This window comes from Passer domesticus, chromosome 7, assembly GCF_036417665.1.
Source record: "Passer domesticus isolate bPasDom1 chromosome 7, bPasDom1.hap1, whole genome shotgun sequence".
Classification (NCBI taxonomy): Eukaryota; Metazoa; Chordata; class Aves; order Passeriformes; family Passeridae; genus Passer; species Passer domesticus.
The window spans coordinates 42,152,349-42,176,793 of NC_087480.1; the positions used below are offsets into that span (position 1 = coordinate 42,152,349).

At 39.1% G+C, this 24,445-nt stretch overlaps 1 protein-coding gene and 1 long non-coding RNA gene across 10 annotated transcripts in view; one reads left to right on the plus strand and one right to left on the minus strand.

Moving 5' to 3' along the window:
- The window catches only part of NTNG1 (netrin G1), a 147,689-nt gene that overhangs the window by 49,879 nt on the left and 73,365 nt on the right, over positions 1-24,445 (minus strand). For all 9 annotated transcript variants that reach the window (XM_064428042.1, XM_064428038.1, XM_064428037.1 and 6 more), the window contains exon 4: positions 7,280-7,452. In XM_064428042.1, the coding sequence (XP_064284112.1) occupies positions 7,280-7,452 (173 nt within the window). The remainder of the gene's footprint in view (positions 1-7,279; positions 7,453-24,445) is intronic.
- On the plus strand, positions 5,430-18,956 carry LOC135305003 (uncharacterized). Its single transcript, XR_010366282.1, has 3 exons — positions 5,430-5,636; positions 12,450-12,547; positions 18,862-18,956. It is a non-coding gene; the product is annotated as an uncharacterized LOC135305003 (long non-coding RNA).

The window sequence follows — 24,445 nt, forward strand, 5'->3', positions numbered from 1 at the left end:
GTAATCAGGCACAGGAGGTGTGATTCTGCTCTCCCTCTCTGTCAGTGTGGAGGCAGGCAAGGGCCTGAGCACAGGCCTCTGCCTGTGTCACCACTGCTGGGGACAACCACAGGCTGTGGGGTCATCCCTGCACTGCTGGGGATAACCACAGGCTGTGGGGTTGTGCTCCCACTGCTGGCCCTTGGCTTGAACCTGCTCTGTTACATGGCATGGATCGTTTCCAGTCAGCCTTGTACTGAAACTGAAATCTGTGAGCATGTTGCAGCAGTGAAGTGATGGGGACAGGTTAGAGAGCTGAAGGATCAGGCCTCCTTTGATGGACAATTCTGTTGTACAAGGTACAAAATGGGATTGAATTGACACCTATTCAGTTGTTAAACCAAAGCAATGTTCAGCCTAAATTATCTTCCAGTTGAAATCACTGGGATGGTTATTAATGGTAATAGATTTACAGTGAAGGGACATCAAGTAAAGCATGCCAAATAAGTTCAGAGGTTAGTACTGCCCCTGAAATTGCAAATATTGCAGGAGAAAGTCACTAATACTATTTATTATTTTTGACTTGAGGGCGGTGGTTTGGTATATTACATGTTCACTGTAAGTGCATCTAAATATATATGCATTACTTGAGAGGAAAAAAATCTGGTGTTTTCCGTTTGTACGATCTTCTGCATCTGCCCTGTAATTTTCTCATTTCCCCTACTTTCAGAAATGGGTTGTTTTAGCTCTTAGCTACCATGGAGCTGGCTATTGAGATGAAGAAAAAAGCAAATCAGATGCTAGCAAAGAAAGCAAGTTTTTGATTCTGTCTCTAGTTTGTGTCAGTGTGAAATCCCTAACACAAATGGATCAAGCTTTCCATGAGAAGGACCACACTGCTGCTTCCAGTGTCAGGGCAGGTCAGACCCTGCAGCCCCTCTTAGCACCTCCATTGTCAATGCCCTGCATGTGCTTCTGGCAGGACTCTTAAACAGGAACAAAATATAGAGCTTTTCATAGCAGAGTCAGAGCAGGGATGTTAATGCTTCATCCGATCTTTTGCTAGAATATCTGCCCTGCAGCATGACAGCACTCCCTGCAGTGAGTCTTTCTTCCCTTTGCAGCTCTTCTATTGAGGAATGATTGCAATATCAGATGCTCAGCATCAATTTCAGAACTTCTGAATCTCTAGCAATTTAAAGCCCTGAGAAGCTCGATGATACTGGTGCCTTGTAATCCCTCAAAGGGAGTGATCATTATGATCGTAGGAGCAAACTTTTCATGGATTGTTAAACCTGTATTCAGACAAAGGATTACACACAGTCAAAGAAAATTCTTTGGAAATTTCATCTGTTTCATTGCAAGAGCCCCAGAATTCCTGCTACTGTTAATTTTGCAGTTGTTCCTCTGTATAGATTGAATTAATAGAAAAGGCACTGCTTTGATGAAGTTTCTTATCCCTCACCTCTGCTTTCTCAAGCGATACCACCAGAAGTAAATGGGACAGAGGAAATAATTATTGTTTTATTGGGTAACATCTTTTAAAATTTGGACTTCTTCATGTTATGTTTTAGTGAGTCCAAACCAGTACTGAAAACTCTGTCTAGGAAATACCCAGTGAGATAAAAAGATTTTTTTTTCCAAGTAATCATAATTTATTGATAGAATATTAGAAACTTTGCAAAGCCTGAAACTCAGACTGTTTCTGGCACTTTGAACATCTTAAAACAGACACTTTGCCTTCCCATGTGCTGCTGCTTAAGGACCAGAAGTCTCTTTCATTTCACCTTTTCACTGTATATGGCAAAAATAGAGTTGTATGAAACCAGTGACGTACGGAAACAATTCATTTCCCAGCAACAGATGTCACCACAGCCAGCACAAACAGCCAGCTCAGCAGGGTCATGCAAGAGGGTAGAGTGCTGAAGGATAATTTTTCAAGCCTTTTTTAAAAAAATACACCATATTATTTATAATGCATTGTTTTTAGGTATGTACCTGCAATGTTTTGCTGGCTATTGCACTGGATACCCAGTTGAAGGAAAATGAGTTTATCAGTTGCAGATTTTGCAGTTTTTCCTGACATTCCTGTTTACCTGAATGTTCTTGATACACTGCAGTTTTGTCCTTACACTTGGTTTCCCAGCCTTTAGTGTGACATGTTCCTGTGGCTTTATACCTTCTGTAAGCTTCGTGGACTAATATTAATATGTAATATAAATATAAAATAGGAGCAATATGAAGCTTTGCTGTTTTGTAACTTATTGATTGATATCTTCCTTTTTCTCTTCGAAACAGGTTGTCAAAAGCATCAAGGAACAATATTTTATAACTTCAACATAAGTGTCCCATTCCTTCAAATCAAGTCAGGAAAAAGGCACTGGAAAACTTCCAGTTACTTGGGAGAATGGTCATTAGAAAATGGGACACTGTCTAGTTTATGAGTCTGCTTTGACTGGAAAGCAGCATGTGTGATCCTGTCAGTGAGAGGGATCCGTTACCTGGATTCCTGACTAGAAAGCACAACTTCTTGGACAGCTTCATTTATGCAGGTCCTTCAAGATGGCTTTGTGTCAGCAAATATTTATGGGAAAAACTGAACAGCAATGAGGGTAATACCAGTGCACTTCTGGAGGTGCCATAAGTTTTGCCAGAAAATGTTTTTGTGGCAGCTGTGCTGCATGGATGTCTTGTAAGTCTTTTGCCTTTTAAGGAGGTTTAAGGCTGTGTTGCTGAGACAGAGGCTGTACCATGGGAAGGGAACCCACTGTAGGAGAAATTTGGTAAACTGACACTGTCTGCCTGACTGTTGACTGAAAAGAACCACCAATGTTTCCCGTGTCCTGGTCAATTCTTTGTTTCATGTTGAACTGTGAATTAGGAAAGTAATGTAACACCTGGGAGGGGGCTCTGCTGAGCGTGGGGCACTTTTATACAGGTTATTGGTGGTGAAGTGACTGACACAAAGTGAGCAGGCTTTGATGCAGGGCAGCTCAGTGCAGTCTGAGACAGCTCTGTCTGATGGAGCAGAGAACCTAAGTGCCAAAGATGATCTAAACAACAGGAGGAAGAAAAGGGCTACTGCTGTCAGACACATACAACTGCTGAGGAGAAAAGCTATCCTGTAATACCAAGTAGAGAGAAATTCAATAAGTTCAGTTTGTGTGTCAAAACATATTGCCGAAAAAACTATCTATAGAATGTGGCAGCACAAGGGAATGAATGTAATCACAAAATAGTCAATAAGATAGAGTGGAAATATAAAATAAATGCTGTGTGGAGACAAATGGAGAAATATTGTTAGTGCCAGTAAACAACAGAGTACTTGCTGTCCTTCACAGGAAAAGCATGGAAAAATGTTTTGCATTCTCCTGAAAACTCAGGGTGACTTAAAATGGTGAAGAAATAAATGGATAAAGAAAACAGCTTTGTGTCAAGGTTCCCACTATGACTACAGAATAATCTGGAATAGTATTCTGTTTCAGGAGCTGTAGCTTGAAAAGGTATGATGAAGTCTTATTGGCCAGAAAAAATGGCAGAAACAGAGCAATGGAAACAACAGAAGTTCCAGCTGGGAAAGATTTGGAAATAAGCATTAAGCTTCTTGTTGAATCTAAACAAATTTCACAAATTTTATTTTTCAATATTGTGGAAAGAAGAAAAAAAATCACAGTGTTTCATTTATACAACTATTTTAAAGTGTATCTTATTTAAGCATATTCATGTAAACTTCAAACATATTTAAATTTTTAAATATTTTGGTCTTAGATGAAAAAGATGGTCTTTGAAAATTAGAGGAAGGAGAAGTATCAGAGGAATACTGTATTACTGGATTATACAAAGTGCCTCCAGAGAACCGAAGTAATATATGAAGGGAAGTTATTTCCATCAACATGTTTCAGGAACTATTTCAGAATCCACACCTGACTAGGGAGAGTGCAACACCAGGGCTGCACTGCTGACCACACGATGGAGATGGTGACATAAAGGCAACAAGTTAAGTGAAATTACACTGACTGTGCAAAGAGTTTACACAGTAATGAATAGCTTCATAGGCTCCAACACATACAGCCTTAAATCAGGAAATGACAAAAGAATTGAAGATTTACATATCATAAATGATTGCTGCTTGTACCAAAGAATCAGACAACCCACAAGAAGAGAAACTGATTTAGTTCTGAAGCAGTGCATAGGACACAATTCAAGAAGTAGTTATCAGAGAACCACTTCTGGACTGAAACTTAACAGGCTTGTTGAGAAGGAAAAGGATAAAAAAAAAATCCACTGCAGTAATATTTAACTTTGAGAGAGCAAGGAAACGAAAATGAGGAAGTTAGATAAAAGGAAAGTGAAAAGAACATCTAAAAAGATATGCATGCAAACAGCATGGAAGCAGCTGGAGGCAAGTGTATGAGATGCTCAGAATAATCATATGTAACTCATCTCTTTTTTTGTAACTTATAGAAATTAGCTCACTTATAAGCAAAAAAAAAAAAAAAAATCCAAACCCCAATGCCAAATTCAAAACAACAGAATGTAGATTATTTTGGAAAGATACCCTTCAAAAGTGTAAGTCTTCTCAATGGAGAAAGATATGGGAAAAAAAAAAGCATTAAATCTGCCAATTTAAATATAAACCACAGTATTTCAAAAATCAACTTCCTATGGACACAGAAGTTAGAAATTCTTTTTTGTTAAAACAATCATTCTAGAAGCAGGAGGCCCAGAGAGATAACTGGGAAGATGGGCAATTGAGGTGTTATTAATACTATGACTAATTAATAATTAATTTAATATTGAATACTAAATTAATTGTTTTCACTGATGTTCACAACAAAGAAAGAGAGATTCTCACCTGCTGAGGAATTTTCTCAAAGTCTGTGAGCATCTGAAGTAAATGATATTGAACAAGAATTGCCATGAGGAAATACTGTCCCAAGAAGTATTTTACAGGAAGTCAAATATGATGTTTCTGAACTAACTATTGGTAGCATATAACCTGTAATTTAAGTCAGCCTTGAGGCCAGAATGAATGTTTTAACTGTAGTACAGTCTTAAAGAAGGACTCAAGGACTGATCCAGAGAGTAACAAAATATAAAAACCCCACATTTTAATGTTATCATAAAAGAGCCATGTTGTTGTCCTGTCTAGTATACCATGTGTAGTTTCAGCCTCACCAAATAAAAAAACGACATCACAGAACCAGAAGAGAAAGCACGGATGACCAGAAATGTGGCATGGTTTTATGATAAGATGAGAGAGATCAGGACCTGTCATTTAAAAAGAGTGGAAGAGTGGATAAGGTCAAGTCTATAAATGGTGTAACAGATGTACACAGAGGTGCATTTTTCTTTGTTCCTTTCTTATCTAAGGAGGTACTGGCTTAAACATTGAAAAATATTTAAGGCAAGCAGAATAAAATACCTTTCACTCACTGTTTCACTAAAATTGGAAATGTATTGCCATAAGGTATCACTGAGGTCAAGCTTATATTAGTTGTGTGTCTCTCTCTGTTCAGCAGCAAGCAACCCTAGAAGTCCTGCTCAGAAAGCCAGTTTATTTGGTAAACTGAGAAGGTGAAGAAGAAATCCTTCATGCTTCTTCCTGTTTGCCAGAAATTCCTGTTACTGCTGACTGCTCAAGTCAGGATTTGAGGGTAAGTGGAGTATTCTTCAGCTCAAATAAGGTTATGTTTTCATGATGCTATCATCATCACCATCATCCCCAGAAATGACTACCTATTATTTATCAAATGTTTTGATTTTTGATGAAACTGTATGTTTGCTGAAATTCACTGATGTTGTTTTAACATAAAGTTGATTTAAAGCTTCAGACACTTTCAGTAGGTGCTAATTCCACTGTTCCATCTGTCGTGTGCTCATCTGACTGGGAATGAGGTAAAACTCACAGCAAGGTGAATTTAGCTAAAATCAACCTGGTGCATCTCACCATAAACAGAGCTTTAAAGTATTAATTCTGTGACCCACACTCAGTTTTTATAACAGGCGAAAAAAGTGAAGACTCTTACAAAATGTTTTTCCCTGCTTTCTGGAAGTTCATTTTTTTCTGCTCAGTAAGAATTTTATCATAATTTCATGCCCCCACACTTCATGGTTTGTTACTTGGTCTATTACTCTCACATTTTACTTGATAAGCTCCTGCTTCCTATGATCTTAATTTCTGAGTTTTGATTCTTCACAGCTGCTGCTTTGAAGTCTTAGATAACATTCTGAGCATTGCACATTGCTCCTGGTTTTAAACTTTTCATTCAGCTGCATCCATAGCTCTGTTTCTCTCAAATAACTTTTTCAATAAATTGTTATATCTAATATTTTAAAATGAATGTTTTGCTTTTAATCAGGGCAAAACTGTGGACTGTTTTCTTAAAAGAAGCTAGTAACTTCTATCAAAAGGTATTCTCATTTTCCATCCTTTCTTTAAAGGAATTTAATTCCGTTACTCAGTTCAGGGGGATTCTGAATCACTGCGTATTTCATGTATGCGAGACAGGAAGAACTGATGGTCATACTTGTCTTTGTGCCCTCTCTTTCCAGTCCCACATTTTATTTTGGCCCAATCCTATCCAGAACCAGGAAACAGAGCTGTCAGTAACTTCCTGCTTTGGATAATATGGAAGTGTGCTAGAACAGTCCACATGTGTGTTGTGGAGGGGCTGTTAGCTGGAAACAAGCAGATATAAAACCCCATGTTTTGCCCTCATTTTCTCTCTTCAACACTTGATCTACAAGAATGCATCTGAGTCTGGACTGCAGGTCAACATCAGGGAAATGTTTCCCAACCTTTAGATCTTTAGTTAGTAATATGAAAAATCTGGCCTGAGGTGTTTTTTCCCCCCTTTTTTAAATGCACAAAAAATGCAGGGATCTCACATGCTGAGCTGAGAGTGTCACTAACCTCAAGACAATGTATGAATGGAGAGCTGAGGGCACCGTGGCTGGAGCAGTACTGCAGTTATTCCCACTGTTTTCTCTCATCTGTGTGTGTTTTTTATGTGACGAGTCCTAACCTAACCTTCTCATTCCTTAGCCCTCTCTGTGCAGTGTCCAGGGATGTGTCTATGGATATAATCATGTGGTTCTCCTGGAAGTTATTTAAAACCATGTGAGAGCACAGATGATGTGTACTTACAATTAGCACTTACAAATTGACACCTTGTCCAGTTATACACACCGAGTCAGAAGAAATGACAAACTTTTGCAAACATTAATCTTCCTTCAGAGTCATGATATGGGGCAGAGTTGTAATAATAAAATATCCTTATTATACAGAACTACTTACAGATATTAGCAGTGCCCTTAGGTATAGGCAGATAAGAACCAGGGCTCCACGGTCGGCCCTGATAATTCTTCTTGCATTTTCCACAGTCTGGGCCCGTTGTGTTATGCTCACATTCACAAAGTAGTCTTTTGTTTTCTTCTTTACAGCCAGTAGCATGAAGGTTGCACTTACACCTAATTTTAAAAGGCAAAAATAAAACAAAGTGGGATGTTATTTAGAGGTGGTTGAGTTTAAGCTCAAGTTTTTAAAAAGCATGTCCTATGGCAACCACTTGATTTCTGTGCTGTCCGTCTGGTATTGTTCTACCAGGAAAACATGGCATCCCAACACATCCCTGCAAAGAGCAAGTTGCAGATCTTCAGCTCACAAGGTCTAAAAGCAAAAATGTCACTAAGACTCCCATATGCTGAATCTTGTTTTCACTAATACAGCACCACTGAGAACAAATAAGTGATTTATATATATATTTTTTTACAGATAGGTCTATAATCTTGCAAAAATTCAAGAGTTACTATTCCCAGGAACAAAACAAGTCCTCTGCTTATGTCCTTAAAGAATCTGGTCCAAATTATATCCTGGGAGCCTGAGAAAACATACTTCATTTAAATATCCTCTGCAATTTCACACTTAAATAGAAGGAAAGCTCATTGTAATGGTGTCTTGCCATTTTTGTTCAGCAAGTACTGTCTTGTTCAGAAAGGAAATTTCTTTTCCTGCCTTAATTTAATATAGCTGTAGTAGCTGAAGGTCAGACAAATTATTTTGGTAGGCACATTTAGTTTTACTTGGGGAAGAAACCTAATCAAGCCTTGTGACAAAATCATTAGATAAACCAGATTCTGCATCTGGTCTTAAATTCCCCTCTTTTCCCAAAACTAGGACACTTACAGAATGGGAGGTTAGTTTCATAAACAATAAGGTATTTTCACTTCTTTCCATCCCTTTCCCATGGATGTCAAAACCAGCTAAAATCTATTTCTGTTTGGGACTGGAGAGAAAACCAGTATTTAATGACCTTTCCTGTTTGTTTTCCTAATGACCGTACATCTAGTAATTTACAGGGTTCTCATGTGGGCATTTGTCACCTGTTCCATACAGTGACCAATAATTAGAGCAAAACAACATGTGGAATGGCCAAGTGCAAATTAACAGCTGTCAAGCTGACTTCCATTTGGAAGGAATATGACCTGAAGCAATTGGCCACGTACATATATATCCCCAGGGTAAAACAAGCTTGCAGTTGTCATAAGTAGCTGCTGGAGAAAATCCACAAGAATATGTAATACAGTAGATGGTGGAGCATTCTCTCTGTGCTAGAAATGAATGCAACTGCTGTTATTTGAGCAATGCTCATTCTGAAGAGAAACAGATTCAACACCTTTAAAATTGAAATGACCAAAATGTACTCAATATGCTGGACAAGTGAAAGAGAGTAATTTTTACACAATTTACAAAATTTATGTGCTTGAAGACTAAATCAATTGTGAATTTTCAGTGAGTTGCCAGAGTAGAATGAAAGATGCTTGTCTGGGCATCAGTGAATGACTTCTATCTATTCACCAGACACTCAACCTTTTGGTAAAGGGTACTGCTATTAAAAAAAAAGCCATGGGTTGTTTTAGTGTCCACAGGAATTTGAAAATGGAACACTCCAAACAGGAGACATATACAGTAAGAACAAGACCAAAAAATAGAGGAGAAAAGCAGGTAGCTAGAATAAATTGGAGAGAGGAAGGGACTGACTGGGGTCCTGCTCAAGGCATCTCGTGTGACTGCAACCAAGCCCCACCAGACAGAGACAGTGAGACATCCTGGAGGGCTACGTTTGTACCAGGTACAGGCAGCTTTGCACAAAACCAGCAAAATGCATTTTCTTCTAGAAGTAGCTGTCAATTCTGTCAAATTTTAAAACGCTATTAACTGAGATTTAAAACCCACAGCCCCCATACGGGCATTCAGACTAAACACACACAAAATAGACAAAGTAGGGACATTTTAGCCACTTAGCTTCCTAAATGGAAGAATTGCTAAATGGCTTTTCTTGTCCTAAACCAGTAGAATAATCAAAGATTCATTCAATCAATGCCTTTATGCAAATCAACTTATTTATATGCTTTATATGTATTTTTGAAAGCTTTCCCAGTAGAATTACCCCAAATGCTGCATCCTGTCTAAAAGAAAATTCCAAGTAATAACAAAAAACTGAAACCCCCCCAAACCAAACCCCAAAGCATGACCCCCCCCCAAAAAAAAAAGAAAAAAAAAAGAAAGAAAACTATGTGGAGAGAGGAGAGAGTAGTGTAGCCTTCTAGGAGTACGATTTAAAGAGAATAAGAGAACAGTAAGTTTGATCACTGGAAAAAAAATAAAGGATTGATCTAAAACTTTTGTAGGCAGAGGATAGCCCAAATCTAACGTTAGTAACTGAGCAAAAAAAGAGCCAACAATGGTGAATTTCCAAATAATCCTCAGAATACTTCAAACTTAGTTGTGTACGCTTTCTAATGAGAAGAAAACACAGAAAAAATGTGTTCAATAAACTTTACTACAAGACTAGCTAAAATTAAGGTTAAAAGTACATTTATATTAAAAATGTCAAATTTGACTTAATAAGAGTTAGTTATACTGGGCGCAAAAATAAATGTTTACAACCGCCCCTAAACCTAAACCACAAATATCAGATAATGTATGGTAAAAACTTTGCCTTTTTAGTGTATAGCAAACAGAAGAGTTGGGTTTGGCTCATGTTTATTTTCATACAAGTATGAAAAATTCTGTAGATTAATGGAATCTGAAGCGATTGAACTGATAGTCTTCTTAGTGTCAGTAACTATACATAAGGAGTAAAAGAGTGGAAGTCTAAGTAGAATAAGATGTTTGGAAGACTGAACCAGAGGCTATGATTCTCCTCTTGCACCATTTTTTTGCTGAAGCCACTTGACAGATTTTGAAGAGATTGATCATGACTTCCACTGCAAATCAAGGATGTAGCTGAACAGTGAATGTGTGTAAAATGCAGGCAGTGCTAAAACTGGAAGAGAACAAGAAGCATCTGTAGAAAGCAAACTGGAGGGCACCATGTCTGGGGAAACCCAAGGCAGTATCAAAATCTGTGGTATATGTGGAGAGAGAAACAGGGAAGTAATATTTCACATGCTTTTGGTTTTTTATGAAGGGTGCACTAGGAATTGGGTAATCTGTCCCAGGGACCTCATCAGAGTGTACATATGCACAGTCTCAGAGACTTCTGCAAAGAGCCATGCGTGTTGTGCTTGAGGGACAGGCTTCTCTGGATGACTGAGAGAGGTAAATGAGCGGAGCGGGGCTCAGAGATGACTAGAGTACAATAAAAAGCTGCTTCTATTTGCAGAATAGGCAGTAAGAAAAACAAATATTTAGGATTACAGAAAGAGAGGGCTATTTTGGTAAAAGTAGCACCCAGACAGACCATGAGAGAATCACTCTTTTTATGAGATACACTGGATTGTCAGTGGTGTGAAAACAAAGCAGCACATTCTGGACCGTAGGAATTTCAGCTGTCAATCAGCTGAGCACCGCTGATCTGGGAGCTGACTTGAGCTCCCAGCAGATCACTCAAGATGTGCAATCAGCTTCCTGTGGAGGATACCCAAATTCATCTCTTTCTTATGGAAGATTACCTTTCTTTTCTACTGTGGCGAGAAGGAAGGATTTTGTTATCTTATATGAATTTATCTATGGTGATAAATTATTACTGAAAATCCTAGGTACCATTTGTAATTTCATTAACCACTTGCTTTGAAGGTTCCTAGCTGTTACTGCTGTCAATCTAAAATACTAACAAAAGGTTTAATTACATACAAAGCACATTTAACACAATAATTCCATAGCCTGTGTTGATGTTTCCATTGAGAGAATGTGCTTGCTTCAGCTGCTCCATAACAGTGGAGAAGGTCTGAAAACCTAAAAAATTGATTTCACCTCTAGTATACTGACAGTATTCTATGCCCATTTAGAAATCCAAAGAAGAAAGTCCAAGTCCTGTAGATGGTATGATGTACACACACCCAGAAAGGCAATTACCAGGCAGCAGTGGGTGGGTAGCAGCTGCTGGCACACCAAGTGGGTTTGCCTATGCAGAGAAGGGAATGACAGAGGGAGCTGTAATCAGTACAGCAGGTTGGAGTGCACAGGTTAAGGTCTGGAAAACAGAGGAGGATCTGTGCTGCAGCCTCTGCACTGCACTCGCTAACAGCTTAAGGGCAAAATCTCATGTAAGGACACAGCAAATGTTAAGGGCAAAGTGCAGTTCTAAGATACAGTACATGCTCACTGTAAATGGCACTGCTGAGGTCTAATCCTTGTATGACTTTACAGAGAATGACTGAAGTCCATGATTATAAATATCAACAACTCCATGGACAATTAGGTCACGTATGGAGAGATGTAGGCCTTGAAATGGCTTTCTACCTGAAGGGAAAAGCTGTCTGCCATTTATATCTGGTGACAGTTTTGCAGACTTTTTTATTATTGCTCCTGGTGGGGCAGATCTGTCAGTGCTGAGCTTGTGGTAGTGAATGCCATGGCCCCACAAAACTTGTCTGCATTTGGAAACTTCCACCCTCATGCTTTTGCAGCACAGTGGATATCCATCTTCTCAGTTCAACCTGCTAAGCAGCCTGGTTATAGCACACGCAAGAACACATTTCCCTCAACGTGCAAATTCAATTTTGAATCACTGGAGATTGATATTGCTGTCCAATGCTATAAACCCTAATTGTGTGGGAGAACAAATTTGTTTTTCTGACCACTCATCTCTGACAGACTCATTATTTTGTCATAAAGCAATTGAAATGATATTTTTGGCAGTTACATAAGGCCCAGGAGCGCTCTGGCGCACTGACGGAGCAGTGCTGTTGTGGTGGGAGCCCTGGGTGTGCTGTGCTCCTCACAGACTCTATTTACATACAGGCAAGTGACATTAAAATGCTGTAAATATCACCAAGGTAATTGCTAATAGCGTGCTGACGCTCTCGCAGGGGAGTGCCAACCAACAGACTGGGGGCACGTGAGGGGATCCTTGATGTTCAAGAGTTCATTCACGAGAAAGAAAGACAAGAGGAGCTCTTTGATACATTTTTAACGACTAGCCATATGTTCCTCACTTAGATACATCTTTGAATCATTCTAGGTCATTGCCAAAGTTTAGAAAATTAACTTGAAACCAACTTGGAAGCCTTCTGCACAGACTCCACTTCTGCACGCCACGAGTCGGCTCCCTGCTCCCAGGTAAGCAAAGCCTGAGCTTGCAGAAGGGTTGGTGTGTTTGCTCTTCACATTACTGCCCACACAACGAAAAATACCATCCCCACATAGTTTTAATTAGGCACTTCAAAACAGTGTTGGCAATGTTAGGAGCCTTAGTCAGCTCCCCAGCGCTAGCAACTACTTCCAGCACCTTGTTACAGTCGTCCTAAAGGACTTGGCCGTGTTTATCATGACATCAAACGTGTTAAGGCTGTCATCTACATTATGCATCTCAAGCTTACTAATGACCTTGAGGCAGCTTCCCCAGTGAGGTTTAGTTTTGTAATGTAATGTAGACAGAGGAAAATTCCACATTGCAAATACATTTGAAGTGATACTCCAGCAAGGAAGGAGGATGAGATATAAATTGAGAAAGCAAAAGTCAAAATATACCATGAAATCTTTGTCACTGAATCATTATTTTTCAGATTTAAATTTTTTTTTTTTTTACTCTTCATGAGACAGATTTTACATAACTTGAAAAACCATATGTATAGGTAAGTTACAAAACTCTTACACTGTTTGTGCAAGTGTACAAGGTAAACATCATTACTTAGGTAAGTCCAGTTATCCTTTAATTTTCTCTCACAAGTGAACACATTTTCATTGAGGCTCACAGTCTCAGAAACATCATGTTGGCTGAACATTATTATTTGTTATATTCTAAGATTTTTCCATGTCATGTCAAAACCCCAAAGTATGCTGATCCTTACTGCAGTTTTCTAAGCTTAATAGATTTTGTGGGGATAAAAACAAGTATAAAAGATACTGTTGTGAAGAAATAAAAATGACTGCTGGCCAATTTATTTCTGTGGGGATGCAGCAGACACACTTTCATCAAAGCGGTACCAAGATAATTACTGCAATCTTGGCTACCAATGCTCACTGTGAGGACTACCCATCTGAAGTTTTGAGCTAAAAGGGTCAAAACCACCTAAGGACAGTTGACAATCAGAAAATGGCATGGCTTGCTGGCTGCAAGTAGGTCTGCTGAACAAATGTTCTGGCTCACATGAAGCAAAAAAGTAACTTCTGTTTTCTATTAATATTTTCTTTTTGAGTCATATGAGTCTCAGGTGCACAATGATATATGGAATCTAAATGCAGAGTGGGCACTGCATCTTTTTCTGGACATTAGGAGAAAGACCCCTGTGGTCTGGTGGTTAAATGTAGCCACTACAGTGAGAGTAATGAAATGTGAGTCCTTTTTTCACTTGTTTATTTCTGGAAATGCATTTGGTCACCAGTTTTTTCCTTGTCCTTTTCTCTGAATTTATCTAATACATCATAATCTCTCACTGAAAAAAAAAATTCCTTTGTGGAATAGGGCTACATCAATAAATAAGGGATAAACAATTCAATAATAACAAATATAACTTTGTATAGGTAGATATATTATTCTTTCATTTGCAAAGCAAGGACTAATGGTGGATCAGGTTTTTAAGCTTCTTAAATCTGTAAGTAGCTTTGTGGTTAGAAAAGAAGTTTAACCTGTGCTCAGTAATCCTGCTGCACCTTAGTACCTTACAATCCAGAGATTTACAGAAGCTTCTTCAACTTTATTCTTTACTGTTTCGTTTTCACTGCTAAATTTGGGAGGAAATTGAATTAGATTCCCACAGGCAGTATGGAAAATTGGGGAAAATAGCTTCTTATTCTCCCTCAGCTGAATATAATGTATCTAGTGGGGAACAGCAAAGCCGTGGCACAGAGAGCATGTTTGCTTTGCTTTCTCAGCGGCCTACTTCCAAGCAGTTTGGAGAGCTTGAAATTAAAAAAGAAAACAAAGTCCAAAAGGGCAGCATAATTCCCTTTCCCTCAGTCCCAGGGCTCACAGAAAGCTTGCAGGGCATGGAATTGCCCACTGTTTGCACTAAGCCAACCCAACAATAAGAGAATGCAAGTGCTAAATTTAAATGTTAATAAGATTTATTGTGTTCATATGCTAGTAAGCATTTCTATATACTGGCAAGTAAATGCTGGCAATACAAACAAATACAGCATCATTACTGATCCACTTATATCTCAACCTGTATTTGATTAAGATTGATTATTGTCTGATAGATGCATACTATCTTCATTTTGAAGCAAAATATCATTGAGGCAGGTCCTTCTGGCTTTGCTTCTCCTTTTCCCCTGCCTCTTTCAGACAGAGGGCCACAACCTACCATACCTTGCCAAATAAACAAAATGTTTCTGAAATGCAGTAGTTTACCAAATGACAGCCTTCCAGACAAAAAGAGGCAACTGAAAACGTTGCAGCCTAGATCACCAGCACTCATCACAAACCCAGATAGGAGGCAGTAACCTGAGCAAATGCCTCAGTAGTTGAGCATTTATAACTGTTCTGATTTTGTGACTGCATAAAGGAATGTCACAGACCAACAGATATTCTGACTTCAGAGAATATTCAGACTTGCTTCAGTTTCTTAGATCCAAAGTCTAAAAGTAATCCACTGATACTTTTGTCTAATAGAACAGAACAGCTAATTATGAGTCCAAGTTATACCAGTTTACCACATAAAAAAATAACTGTCCTTAAATGCTTTTATCAACTTAGCCAAGTGGAGTGGACACATACTTTTTCTAACTTTGATTCCATATTCTCTAAGTGTGAAAGCAGAAATACATGTCTGAATATATAGCTGCTGTTAGCTGCTGTAGAAAATTAACTTCCATTCCCTTCCTAAGCATTCATTTTTGCATTTTCTTCAGAGGTATTAGTTTTTATGGAAATGTGTCAATAAAGAAAGTGATTATAAAATCTGCTAGAGTTTGCCAGCAGCGTGTTCTGCAAATACTTTCACTCGTGAACACACTTTGTCAGATTCTTAGCCGATGTAAATCCATCTGGCTCCTGTAAATTCAATGAATTTATGTTAGTTCACACTGCCTGAAATGAAGCCTAATTTGTTTCCAGCTTTCATTCATATTATCCTAAGCTTGGTGGCTGTATTTTTAGGTAACGACAGATAATCTTTTTATAATTTGCAGTGGCAGGTCCAAGGCCTTGAAAAATCATGGGATGGAAATTGGGAATCAGTGGAGGATCAGGAGCCCAGGTGTGATGTGCTTAGGGACAGGACTGCTGACAAGGCAGGATGCCAGTATTCCACATGTTTCCATGCATCTGTTTTGCTCTAATCTTTAACCTCAGAAATAGGAAGCTTTTCTTACCTACATGAAGGATGCTGACAAAGGTGGTCATGTCTCTCCCAGAGAAGAAGCAAAACCTCTTGTAAAGATGAAGATCAAGGTCAAAAATGACAGTTTCTTCCAGTGCTACCAACTGGTCATTTAACACTAGTGATTGTTTTTGTAGGTTCCCAGACTACCAATGAAGAAGTGAGAAAAAGTAACTGATGTAAACTCTAAGTACATCAGTGTTACAAGTTGTTTTGCTTTTTCTTTCTCTCACTTGAGAATTTTTTTATTTCTCATTGGAATCCCTTTGGTCTTACCTACTAAATTGCTGTACTTCACACAGCAATCAATGTCTTTACACAGGGATGGGATGAGAGGGCACAGGGGGAAGCAGGTGTTGCAGAGGTACTACAGAGCTAAGGTATTTGAGTTGCCATGATGTATCTCCTGTTTTAACTGCTTTGCTCTAAATATAAAGACAAAAACTAGGAGATGGCAAAAACCTAAATATCGTCAGCTCCCCATAGTGTTACATATCAGAGTGGCAAGGTGTACTGGGACAAGAATACACTCCTCTCCACCCACCAGCTGGAATAACACAGTCTGCTTGGCAGTACCCTGCCATTGTCTGCCTGAGGAATTTAGGAAGCATGTAAATCTGAGATTTGACAACTACTCATTGTCATCAGGATATTAAGAAAGAAAAGCTTTTGGTATTTTTAATTGTTTTGGCGCTGTCCAATGTCCTTCTTACCCATTCTTAGTTTGCCATCTATCATTGGGCAGTTGTCATTATCAACAAGTCAACAGACATGAAAAGATACCTGAAAACCACCTTCTGTCTTAATCATTAATCATGATAATACCACCAGACAGAATTTAACCACTGTATTGCAGAAATCTAGATCTAAGAATGTAGTACACAAATCTTGCATGAAAGGTGAAGCAATATATCACTGCAAATTTTTATAGCTTACAAATTTAAAAAGAGAAGTTAAGAAATCTTTAGGAGTCACTTTTTTTCTTTTTTCTCCTGATATAAACCTGAACACTGGATTTGAAATTCCCGGCATTGTGCTAATGTGCATCACCACTTTCAAGTTTATTGAGAAATCAATTTTTCTGGGTTTAGTTTAATTAATAAATACCAGTCTTACATCTGCTCAGCAGCACTCCCAAGAAAGCTGCTCTAAGATGCTAGTGATTACACCAAGCTTCCTGTCTTTATTTGTAAGTAGTATTTCACAGCATCAGCTGCCAGCTGGTCCCAAATTCTTTTTCCCAGCACAACACTGAAAAGGAACAATTTGTTGTGTGGGAGGTCTAAAATTGTGGCCATTAAATTACCATCCAAGTGGACATGGTTTACAAATCCCATTCAAAAATGTCATTTAACTATCCGCAGTGGGAGAAATTTTATTCTTGCATGCAGCAATACCCCAAGCGAGCTGTTAGGAATTTGTGTCCATGACTGATGCAGGACAGACCTGGCTGAAGCAGAAATATCTTTACTAGCTTAGAAAAAGACTCAGGGTGTAGCACCTATTGTGTCACAGTACGGAATAAAGTATTTATTGTCAAGAGAGCAGTGTTTCTGCTACATGAGAAACAAGCAAGGTTAATTTCATACTGATTTTGGTAACCTTTTGGGGACTATAACCAAGAAAAGCAGCATAAAGATATCCATGTGTATAGTGAATTCAACACCAGGGAAACCAGCTCTGTGAAGCCATACATCTGCTGCTCTTCTTAAAAGGTTTGAAAGCATTTGTTTAAGAAACCTCCCAAAGACTAATTTAACAGCTAAAACGTGTCCCCTGGAGTCACTGCTGTGGATGGCATACATGGAAGAGTGGGGTATGGGCTGTAACTGGTTGCCTCCAAGGGAGAGAGAGTGTGCCTTGTGCCACTCTGAGCAGTGCTCCTGGAGGAACAGGGCTCGCTGCTGTCATTGCTGGTGGAACCTCTGCATGCCAGGTAGCTGCAGAGCTGGGAGGGCAGGATCCCTGTGGGATGCAGAACAGCCCACCCCACCCCACCCACACTGGCTTTTGGCACCAGGTATCACCTGAAAAAGTGAGATCTCTGATAGCTTAAATGCAATGAACAGCCAGGTCCTGCTCCTACTGCAGTCAGTAACAGGAAAGGCTTTCCTGTGGGCACTGCTACCAGGATTCAATGAGGAACCTTCTCCCCTGCTTCTTCTCTGATAGGCATCTGTTGTGACCAGCTCTGCATTAAATCCCTCTAGTTATGCTTGTGTCTGTAGGTGAGGGGATTTTACAAATCAAAAAGTCCTGAAGAGATTTTCACCTCCTTTCCAAATAAACACAAAGACCAGGGAAAAAATTTGTTTCCAAGAGGATGAGTTGCATTGAAAAAAAAGCAAACACAAAGCAGAATCATTGATGGAGGCTGTCTAACCCTGCCAGAGGTGCTGCTTCAACCGCAGTGACAGCAGCCATGCAGGATGTGCAAGGATATGGAGCTGGAGTGAGGGAAAGGAGCCAGCAGAAAAGCTTCAGGCAGGTCATCAGAAGACCCACTTACTTCTCTTTGAAGAGAGCCAGGAAGAAGTCAGACTTTTATCCAAAGATAAAGGGTCTGTTGAACATATCTCCGTTTTTTTGCTATGTGTCTTGGCCACCTTTTGCTTTAGGTGAACCACCAGTACACACAACCCACAATAAAGCATACCAAAAGACAAAGGCTAAGTTTTCTTTCCAGTTTAGTTCTGTTAATGGTTACATATGACCTAACAGTACCTGAAAAGCCTAGGCTGTAAGTACTTTAAACAGAAAAAAATCAGTTCCTATTTTGTTTTGTTTTGTTTTTGTTTTATAGGAGATGTGTTGGGGAAAGGTAAAAAATATTGATAAAAGCACTCTTTTATTTTCAATATCACCATGAAATGTCTGGACACTGTTTGGACATTTAGAAAAACTGCTGGCATAAGTCAGGGAATAAATAGAAATGTAATTCGGGTGATTTTCTTTTCAGAGTTTTGAGAATCCAAACAAGAAAACTTTTGGCATATGATTTATGGCCTTCTCTCTTAGTGGATATTTTAAAATGATAAATATGTAAAATATTTTTTAATTGTGCAGACTAATGCTTGATTCTGAAAACTAGCTTAACATTTCTCTTTTCAGGCTCATTCCTGCCTTCACCTCATCTGCACAGAAGGCACCGCCCGAGGTTCAGCGCTGTAACCACTCTGAAAGGCACCTTTTCACCAGGTAAACGGAGTCCTGCAGGTGCTGCTGCGTGGCGCCTCGGTGCCTCTGTCCTGGGCAGCCCGGCCGTGGCTCCCGTGCTCCGAGCCCGCGGCTGCTTGCTGCCAGCTCCTGCTGCCTCTGCTCCACGCCTCGGAGGCTGCAGGAGAGCATGGTGCTTACACGAGGCCAGGTGAGTTGATCTCTTTTTGAAAAACCACGTTTCTGAACTTCAGCATTAAGGATAATGATAAAGCAGCTCTGTTCTCTTCTGGAGTGGGTATTCATGATTAAACCAGCAAAGCTGAGAGTGCTTAACAACCTGATCAGAGCAAGGGAAGCCTAGTAAAGGTTTCAAAACTAGTTTTCTCTTGGTGTTTTCTTGTGTTTCATTAAGGTTGACTTTTAAAATGCTTAGGCCTCATAACTCCACCTAAAGTAACTGGGAATTGGTAGCTGCTTATTATCAAAGCAGACACTCCCAATCTACTTTAAAATACACAGAGCTTTTACAGTTCCTCTTTTTTCCTTTTTTTTTTTTCATTTGGTTTTTCATCTTGATTAGAGTCACAACTTGAAAGAGAAAAGTGTAAAAATGAAACAACATTTCTCAGTGTTTATCATGTTAGCCTCAATCTTTTAACTTCTAAATTCCATACAATAGAAGCTCCTTGTCACAGAATAATTCCTTTTGGAATGATTATGATACGAATTATTTGCCAGTAGTGCCATTGCAAGTAATTGACTTTTTCAGCTCACTGACTGAACTGAAAAAAGAAACTGGGGGGAAAAGATCATTTGTGTCAAATGAAATGTGTGGTTTTATTTTCAGATTTTAAACTACGTTTTAGAATATTTTTGACAATTTTAAAAGAAACATATTTCCAATGGAAAAATTGCACCTCTTTTGAGCTTTTAGAAAAATTAGTCAAAAGTATTTACTAATGTGGGTTAAATTCTGAAGATGCTTTCAGCCATCCTGGACAGAAATTTCTTCTGTGAATGATTTATACTTCAAAAATACTAATCCTTGGGTCACCCTATTTCTAGCCCCGTTGTTTATTATAACACAGCAAACACAATGCTATATCTTAGGAGTAATTTTAAATAGTTTAGGCTATAAAGTCCTAAGTGTATCTTTTTAATTTGGGAAAACAATTCTTCTTTCATCTAATGTACTTCAATTGTTGATTTTGTGAGAGAAAACTTATTTTCTTTCTCAGAAATACCCTATAACAGTACTTTTTAATTATAGACACTACTTATTGTTATCTTGAAGCCAATAAACTGGCTAGAACTGAAATGTTTTATTATGTTGTATTAAAGTCAGAGGAATTATACAAAGATGGGAAAATACTTTCTAGTATTAGAATGCTTGAGATAGGTGATAAATGGTCCCATTTTCACTTACTTTTTACCAAAGAAAAATTTAAAGGGAATAATTTAAGTGCAGAATCACAGAACAGTCTGAGTTGGAAGGGACCCACAATGTGATCCCTAGATGGTCTCTGGGTGTGACTCCTAATGGCTGACAAGGTCTGCTCAGAGCTGGGTGGCCAGAGTGGGGCAGGCCTGGCCAGAGGCAGCTGGAAAGGAGCTCTGACACCTCAGATGGTGAAAGGCAGAGGGGACCTGGCTTCTGGCACTGGCCTTGGAGCAGCAAGTGGGTGATGTGTGTGGATATGAGCAGGTGGCACATGTGGACAGGAGCAGGTGACATGCGTGGACACGGGCAGGTGACATGCTGACAGGAGCAGGTGACACGTGTGGACATGCATAAAGGCCTGCCCATTGTAGAACCACCAGTGCTGGTTTTCCCCCAGTGCCAAAAATAGCTCTGCCATTGGGTTTAATACTTGTCCTAGCCACAAACTTACGTGACATGGGACAAGAGACTTCGTGTATGTCACTGTGAAAAGGGGTTGCTGACACTGCTTTGGGAAGCTGAAGTGACAAAGGGCTGGTAGTTTTAAAGCCTTGTATTTTAAAGTCTTAAAATTCTGACCTTATGTCAGATGAGAATAAAATAGGGATGGCTTTTGGCCTTCAAGTGCTCTGGAACATTTATTATTCATGTTTGTTTTTAACAAATACTGGGTAAATCAAAGAATGTTCACACAGACACTGCAGTGTCCACGGAGAGGCTGGGAAAATGTTTTTGTTGCCTATGAAAACAGACATGCTGGGGGGTTGAATTTGATCCAGTGACTATAATATTCCATGTACCAGAAGAACTAAACAACTTCATTTATATTTTAAATGTTTCAAATCAATACTTCCCTTCATATTCTGTGACCCCCGCCAGGAAACTCTTATAACTGAAAATTTAAAGAATAGATTTTAAGTTATGAATAATGTAAGGCTGTCATAGGGGAAAGCAACAGTGAAATACTGCTGACAGAAACAATCAGTACATGTTTATACTGAAGAACAAACCTTAGCAATTCCATCTTGCATAACATAGCTTTTAAAATCCTATACAAACTTTTCAGTTTTCCCTGAAATGTCAAGCAGTCTTCCTCAGCCTTAAACTCCACTGGAAAATACACAAGCTGTTTCTGTTTCTCAAAGACTGAGTTAATCTGGAAGTAAAATGTATGCATATATAAAATAAATAGCTCTATGAAAAATAATAGAGTACTAATAGATGCAGGTAAAGGAAGAGCTTAGATTTGGAAAAAAAAATCCAGAAGTCCTTAATACAAGGAGGTCTAGCAGTATCTATTTTTCAAGCAGCAGGTTATTAGCAGGAATAGATCTAGCAAGATAGAACAGGATCCATTTTGGGGCACAGTCAGATGGTGAACAAGAGCTTCCTTGCACTAAAGCATTCTTCAGGGCATAAGTGTGCTATTTGAGTTTTGTTTGCACACTGACAGAGAGTTGCCATCCATTGAAAATGAGAAGAGGTATTTGTCATGTAGACCTGATGAGTAGTAAGAGCCATGGTGCCCTGAGAGGATCCTTATAAAAATGCTTGCATGACACAGAGCTTTATCTTAAATGTATTGGGGCATAATTATCACAAACTCCCTGAATTATGCAAATAAAAAATCAAGAAGAAAAACATAATGGCCATTTCATTAGGAAATATTTTTCTAAGGAATACTTCTGGGGATGAAGGAGTTATTGTTTGTGTCTGATGTGTTTATAGATGTGTTCTCTCTCAGACAGTGAGGGCTGCAGAGGGGAAGGAGGGAGACAGTTCACTGGAATTTAGGATGGTGCCCACAGCAGTCATGACCTCCTTTCCCACCAATACTGTTCATTGTTGCTCCTCATCTACTCTCATGCCTGCTCAGCATTTCCTCCTGTTGACCTACACAAGCCAGGAGGAGGGAGCATTATTCAGAAGCGTCCCCAGATCTTGTTAAAGCAGTTCTTTGCTTGCAAACTGGGGGAAAAAAAAATCAGGAGAGAAAAAGGGCAGCACTTGTAGATTTTCTGGTATACACAGCTTTATCATGATAAATAGCAGATTGACTGAGCCAAATGACTTAGTGGCCATATAATCACATCACAAAGGGGATAAGCTTCTGGCATCTGTTCTTCTAACTGAAGTTGAATGTAGCTTGTTGGTTTTTTTTTTTTTTTGTTGTTGTTGTTTATTTGTTCGAGAATGCAATATTTCTATTACTCTTCCTTTTTTCCCCCCTATGCAAATATCTCCTGTATTTTGTCTCAGTTTTACCGCTTCATAATATTCTCTGGGTTTTCAGATGCTGACCTTATAAAATAAGGAAAAAAGTCTTAGTCTATAACAGGTTTCTCTTGAGGTGCAAGCATTGCAGAATGGGAACTCTGAGAACAACCCCAACCAAGCAGCTGCCCCCTCTCAGTCTTACCAGCCCTTGCTTCTGTAGCTGCAAGGCAGGACAAGTGTCCTGCTCTCCCCTACACCTCTGGGCAATTCTTTGTCTTTTCTTGCTTAACTAATGTAGTTATGGCAGCTGGTTTTGATTTTTGGGGTTTCTTTAATGTGCTAAGTTTATGATTATATAAAAACTACACATTTTATGTGCTAGGAATTAGGGGGAAGCTCCTGCATACAGGACACTGAGACTGGACTTTATGGTGTATTAACTGTGTTTGCAGCAATATTTGCACAACTGTCCAAAAGATCTCTCTCCTGTTACAACACACACTCAGCCCATTTTAAATTGCTAAATCTTTTTCAGTGAAAGTAAGCAATTTTTTTTGTGGTCCTAATATGTGCAAGAGATTTTTCAAAAGCCCTGGTATAATAAAACACAGTCAAAAATTCCAACATCTCAAATTTTTTCCAAGAGTCAGCACTCAACCACTGTTACATAATTTAATTTTAAATGCCAAATGTCTCTAAAAATCTGTGAGTGATGCATCAAGTGATGCTCTTTGGATGAAGCCTTTAGAGCATATGTATCTCCCCTCCCCAATTCACAAGCAGGCTGAATGTCAGCCACACACTTGTGCATTTGTTAGGTATGACTGCACAGGGAGGAAACCAGGGAACATTAAAGGTATATCCTTTGGAATCAAAGCACACAGCCCTTTGTCATTGCTGTGGTATTGCTGTCTCACATCTCTCCTATTTAAAGCATCTATATTTTATGAAGCACTAACAGACAAACAAACAAACCAACATATAGACCACAAAGTCAGCATCAGCCTCCAAAAGCAGCCATTGGAAAGACAAGGTATTTCAGGATCTGCTCTCTCAGTACAGTGATTCAGTATCTTTAAAACCCTAAAGTTCTGATATATATTTTAAGGCATCAAGTCTGAAGCATGAGATATTTGCACATGGCAGAATGGAGGCCATTGCTGTCATCCACCTGGCAGGATTACTGTTGGAAAGAATCACCACACTGAGGGTTACTCCTGCAGGGTCTAACTGATCTGCCTGATGAGAAGGTACAATCATGCAAACTGCTTTGGGTGTGTAAGAGTTCTACACTACTGAACCTTTCTTACAAGACATATACACTAAAGGGGAAATGAAATATTATTTTTAATTTTCATTTCATCCAACTCTTTCTCCACTCCCCTGTCACCACTCAGGAATAAAACATGGAAAAGGAGGATGAAGCCCTTTATTCATACCTGCCTGAACCCATCCCATCTAGCTTCTGGATTAGGTAAAACATTTTCAGTAGCAGAATTATTAGTAGCAGATTAACTGATCTTTAGCTCATTACTAACTGTAAGCCACCATTTTCAAACCACAGCTTCCCATCTTTTAATTCTCCTCCTGTGTTGCAGAGGGGAAGGAGCTGCCCTTGCTGGCAGACTGCAATTCCAAGGGGAGATAAATGATTAAAAATGTAACTGGCTCCTTGCTGTTTCACTGTCCTGCTGGAAGAATTATTTCAGGGGCATTCAAAGGAAGGAAGGCATGGTTCCATAAACACAGGATCCTTAATGAAGCTTGTTAAATGATAAGCAATTTTCTGCATTGACAAAGTAGAATTGCTTGACTTTTTTATTCCAAAGGGAGATGTTCCTCCAGAAGGTTTCCATTCCTTCTTTGAGCCACTCGGGC